The sequence below is a fragment of the Pochonia chlamydosporia genome, chromosome 2 (assembly GCF_001653235.2).
Source record: "Pochonia chlamydosporia 170 chromosome 2, whole genome shotgun sequence".
In the NCBI taxonomy this organism is placed as follows: domain Eukaryota; kingdom Fungi; phylum Ascomycota; class Sordariomycetes; order Hypocreales; family Clavicipitaceae; genus Pochonia; species Pochonia chlamydosporia.
The window spans coordinates 44,782-50,781 of record NC_035791.1 but is presented as its reverse complement, the minus strand read 5'-3'; the positions used below and the strand labels follow the sequence as shown (position 1 = coordinate 50,781).

The window sequence follows — 6,000 nt, the reverse complement described above, 5'->3', positions numbered from 1 at the left end:
GGTATAGTACCAACTATTATTGACATTAGCGTGGCATTTGCTGTATTGGATGCCAAGTGTAGTCTATCGGTTTCTGTGTACCATGGTCAATTATTGGACCTATTCAAGGCACAACCTGATGCCCTTAATACGGCGGGTGCAAGACTATTAGAGAATATTCGAGGCAATGTCGAGTTTGACCACGTCACCTTTAGCAATAATAACAAACAACTTCTCTAAAGGACATAGGCATCAGCGCAATGGCTGGCGAAACTGTAGCCACAGTTGAAGCAACGGGCACAGGAAAGTCATCGGTACTAAAACTTCTGATGCGATTTCATGTACAAGAAGGGAGTATTACAATCGACGGACAAGACATCAGTCCTCACTTCACAACGCGTTGGGTGTGGTTCCGCAAGATCCACAGCTGTTTACATCTGTTTTCACTGCATGCCGCTTAGTAGCTATTCACAACAATATCCTCGCACTCACAAATGGGTACAAATACTAACATCGGCGAGAATGGGATGAAGTTGAGTGACGGCGAAGCACAGCGACTTGCGATTACTCCGGCGTTCTTAAAGGACTCGCCTATTCTTATACTGGATGAAGCGACGAGTGATGTTGACAATAAAACCGAAACGCAGATTCAAGATGCGCTTAAGAGACATTGTACGGCGAGGACAAGGTTTGTAATTCCTTCTTTACAGAGCTTCTGGAAACGGCTGTCATGCTGTCGGTAGACGCCCAGCCCAATTGGAACAGTCATGCCCTAGTATTTCTTCAAAGAAGCCACCTATTGCAGAAGTCTGCTCAGTCAAGACCAACTGCCGAATGTCGACATTTTGTACCGAAACATGATATGTCTTTAAGCAATCATAGAACCCGGCCATAACAGAGGGGAAAGGGGCGTGTTGGCTGAGACGATGAGGCTTGTGGGAGTGCAATTTAGTGCGGTTAAGTGGTTGTCGTGTAATGCAGATAAAGCAGCCCGTACATACTGGATATTTGGAACATCAAATCTGCCCTCTTCCCTCGACGGCTAAAGCGATTCTATCACAAGTTGAGATGGCGCGCGGACTCTTCTCCGGTCAAGAGGCGCTGGGGGCGGGACAAGTTTGGTCGCCACGTAAGCCATCGCAGGGCCTCAGTTATAAAGCGGTGTGCGCCACAGCTGGAAGTCCCAGAACCTGCTCATCGGAGGGAAATGCTGAAACCTACGATCTTCGATGAGAACTGGGACTCACGAATCGACTGGCTTGCTTGCACAATACAAGCGCAGTCGAGAGGAACTGGAAACCAGTTACAATCTAACCGAGGCTACATTTTAATCTATTTACCTGAAAGTTTGCATATAAAATTCCACAAGAGTACTCCAATTGCTCATATAAACATCGTCTTCTTTCTAAAATCCAACTGCGTATTATATTAAAACCTCTAGCCAAGCAGAGTCTTGTTTCGACCTACTACAAGTAGTCTCTTCATCCACGCTCAACTAACAAATGATTCACAAAGTTGTTTCAAACTAGTAATCATGACCCTTTTTCAAGTATCGCTACCGGCGCCACTAGCAGAATGTGCCATGGTTGTCGCCTTCATAGCCATCGCCTCCTACAATTGGATCGAGTTACAGGTGATGATCTGGATGTTATTCAAGAGACGCAGCGGACTTTATTTCTACAGCCTACTTGTTTCGTCTTTAGGTGTCATCATTGGCATATCTTGCCTGATAATGACAATTTTTAAAATCGCAATAAATCAGTATGTTTATACTGTTATTTGCATGATTGGTTGGTGTGCAATGGTTACCGGACATTCCCTCGTTTTATTTTCTCGGCTCCATCTTACCACTCGCAGCCTTACAAAACTGAAGTGGGTTCTGCGGATGATAGTACTTGACGCAATCATGTTCCATATTCCGGTTATTGGAATCGTGTTCAAGGTTTATTTTTCCCTAGCCATGGCTGCCGGACGTTGATAGATAACTAACAAACTGTATAGTTATGCTCTCCTGACGTACCTGCTATCTGGAACACGGTCTACGATATATCAGAAAAGATTGAAGTTGTAGCTTTCTTTCTCCAAGAGATTATTATCTCCAGTCTCTATGTTTTTGAGACGAGGAAAATGCTAAGACCCCAAGAGTCCATCAAAGCAGAACAATCTCGCCGCGTACTCAAACATTTAATCTACGTCAATATCCTGCTTATTGTGTTGGATATTGTCATGATAGCTACCGAATTTAACGATTGGTGGCACGTACAAACTTCGCTCAAATGTGCCACGTATAGCCTGAAACTGAGGCTGGAGTTCTTTATTCTTAATCAACTAAAGGAACTTGTTGCGCCCCCACGGCAACGTAGCACGCTGAGCTTTTTGGTCCCGCAGAGTATTACCAACAGCAAGACTGAAAGCACAACAGAAGGCACAACAGAAGGCACAACAGAAGGCACAACAGAAGGCACAACAGAAGGCACAACAGAAGGCAATCTTTCATCCAAGTGTCGATGAGAAGAGGGTTCACAATATTCTGATACATCACGATGAGTCATTTGCTAGCATGACAAGAGGTTCACCCGAACATACTGGTCCTAATCGCCAGTCGCACAGTACACGATTCGAAACCGTTCATCCCTCCTTTGGTAATGGAAAGGAGAATTACGTTACGATAACTCATGACACGTCTTCGATATGATGACTGCCACAGCAGTCGCGCCATGCTACATTCAGCTAGCCCGTCATTACTGCTAAATACCGCATGTCAACCGCAAGATTTCTTTATTTGTATTCTCTATTTGTTATATGTTAGAGAGACCTTTTTATGCATGCTTTACCTGCTGCCTGGACTGCAGAACTTAAAACTGCCTGTGGACTATTCACGAGTGGAATTTGCCTTGAACGGATATAACAAGTGATAAAAAACCCCATTTTTTCTTGTTTACCAGACGAATATGCCAATTTGTTAGTGTGTGGACATTAAGTCGCCCTCTTATGGCCGCTGAAGGATGAGTTTGCTTGGGGTCCAATGAGATCTCATTTTAGGAAAACAGAGGAGTGGAGGATTGGGGGCCAAGATAGTTTCCCCCGGTCTTTAGGCCATTTTGAATGTTGACATCGACGTTAGAGCTCTGTCCTTGGCACACCATAGATCATTGCAGCAGCTCGAATACTTAAAGAAGTATTGTTTTTAAGTGCTTCAAGCGCTAAATTTACTTAAGCTTCATTTGACGTGGATTCCATTGTTTTTGGTAGAGCCATTAGACATATAGAGACCAAGGTAGGTGTTTGGGTGAAAAGTGGTACGCTCGCTATGCACCTACGTTATCTGTCTTGAAAACGACCCCAGCTAGTCGGCACCCCATAAGTCGACACCATGATACGATCCCCTGTAAACAAATTCGCGCCGAAACGTCGGCAAACACGACAAGACCTATAGTTGCTCCTCCTGGACAAGGATTGCATGATGGATGATGAGCTGCCCGGCTTATGGTGTGCTCAATTCTCCCCCTGCCAAGAGTTAGGATTAACGGCACCACCGGTTGGGAGCCGCGGAAGGTATTCTGGACAAGGTTATGCTTCGTGAGTGGAGGGGTGACGTATCAAGCATTTGACGACGGAGTTGATATCTGACCTGACTTGTCAAATGACTTTGCGCATCACAGCCAGGCCCCTTCGCGCCGTGACTGGTGGCCTGCTTCAGCTTTGGGTTATGCCAGTTGTGTTGTCCCGTGTGCTAAGCAGCCACAGCACTGCTCCGGTTGCATGTAGCCAATCATCCTCGAATGCAAATCCATTGGCGTAGCGGCACGGACTGCGGCTCACTAACGGTCAAGGAGTAGTTACAGTAATTGGAAGAGTCGCCACGGCATGCCTGTCTGTAGTGACTGGTCGTCAACCCGTCTTGCCCTGCTCCAGGTGCTGAGAGGAGAGGCCGATACGCGCAACGACATAAGCCGTGAGAGACGAGCGGAAACTTGCCGCAAATCCTGGACCTTGTCTTGACAGCTGAATGCTGAGGAATGAATATATTTAGGCGCAATGAACCATCCACGACATTGAAGACACTGGCCTTAACGACGGACAACGGCAAGGTAAAGAAATAACCAGAGGCCTATTACGATTTTGCATCCTCCGTGAGGGGCAAGCTTAAGAATCCTCCAATTATTCTCGTGGATCGCACGGCGCATTCTCCGGACCTGTGCCACAATCACATCGACATCAAAAGTTCCTGGCAATGACCTCGGGGGCGGGGGGTGTGGTGGTGTCAAGTCAAAGAGCTTATCACAAGCAGCCGACGTCCTTTCGAAACGAACCAGAGGGCGGGTTGATATGAGAGTGCCATCTAATTCCAACGGCCTTCTTGGCTCCAATATTCCCAGAATTCGAAAATGTAGAAAATGTAGTAGGGCAAGTATCCATACCGTCATCTCTACAGAGTACCATCGTCGAGACTACTTCTGTCCGCCCCTAGCTTTTCTTTGGCGCCTCTCCTCCACAAAACCCAATCGTAATGGGTTGGTGGGAATAGTGATGTGGCCTTGTACAGTACGTGTACGTACAGTACTGTATTTTAGCCCTAGTACCGTACGTACAATGGGGTTGTACAATACAGTACATACATACAAATTTCCCCTTCCTTTTTGGGCAATAGTGAGCCCTGCCCCTGCACCATTTTTGAGCCTCAAACCTCAGATTCCACCTCAGTGCCAACACCCAATATATCACCCGTCGACTGTAATACACCCTCCCACTCAAAATCCTCATTGGTTGAGGCCATCGCGCCGTCCATCCAGACCTTCTTGCCCTGCGCATTCACAAATAACTCGAGATATGAATCTTCGAGTTCTAGCCAGTCCTTCTCCTCAAGATCCGCCCAGCGTTTTTTGTGGGCATACTTCTCGTCCTTGAAACGATCTAACACGCGGTCATTCATAAAAATGAAGGCTTGCATATCAACATGCATGGGCGTAAGGCGATTCCGAGCTTTCGTATGTGTGAAACTAATAGCAGAGAAACTTCGTTCTGAGGGTACGGAGTTCGCAAGTGTGTTCATCACCTTCACAGCTACTCTAGCCAGAATCGAGCCCTGGTTGAGGAGGCACTGCCATGCCATTGCTGGCTTAAAGCCATCGTCGTATACGGCGCTGTGCTTATTGAATAAGCCGTCTGGGCCGCCCGTACGCATTCGGAAGTGTGTGAATTCGGAGAGAGCACGGTGATATTCGTCGTTGTTTTTCAGATGTTTCCGCAAATACTCTTGTACGCGCGCAAAGACGCTAGGTGGCAGTTTCGAATTCGGACCTGTTGTGTCAGGCCGGAGGGCATCAGCGACCCAATGTATATCGTACGTTTGCTTATCAAGCCGTGCTTTGAATATAGCGTCAATATCGTCCCACGGAACATCGGGAAACTGATCAGCCTCCCTCATCTCGGCCCACTTGCTTTTGATTTGCAGCCAGCGATTTACAACGTACGCGATTCCCGACTCATCAGCCTCGGAGGCGTGTTGAAAGTCGTTCACAGGCTTTAGCACAGCGATCGCAGTCTCGAGTTTTAGCCAGAAGCTGTTGTCTTTGATGATCCGAACCGCTTCAGGCAGGAGAACGGGGCACCCTTGGGATCGCAGCTCGTCTCGTACATCTTTTCGAATAGACCAGTCTCTGTCAGGGTCTCGAGAACGGAGGAGGGAGAAAAATGAATTGTACTGAGAGCCCCAACGTGTAATTACACTATTTGGTTAGTATAGGGATGTAGCCGACAGACAGCTGGCGAGTTACCTTCTGATCAGCGCGGGAGTATTCCGTTCCACCTTGTGCGCTGGCACGTTCTCAATCTTTGCAATTGTAATTTAGACCGTGACAAAAACGTGAGAAGTGTGGTGACGTTATCAAAGAGATCCTCAAAGAATGGAAGGAGAAGGATATCTTTAATTAAGAGCTGAAGGCCGTGAGAATCGCACAGAGAGAAGTTGACATGTGAGAGCTCTGGGAATCTCCCTAGTAAATCGTGTACCGAGCGCAT

General features: G+C 47.0%; 1 protein-coding gene across 1 annotated transcript; it reads left to right on the top strand.

The window, feature by feature from the left end:
- Positions 1 to 1,885: 1,885 nt before the first annotated feature.
- On the top strand, positions 1,886 to 2,490 carry VFPPC_12175 (hypothetical protein; the record flags this gene model as incomplete). Its single annotated transcript, XM_018290138.1, has 2 exons — positions 1,886 to 1,921; positions 1,981 to 2,490. The coding sequence occupies 2 exons, from the start codon at positions 1,886 to 1,888 to the stop codon at positions 2,488 to 2,490; spliced, it is 546 nt and encodes a 181-aa protein (XP_018136561.1).
- Positions 2,491 to 6,000: the final 3,510 nt, after the last annotated feature.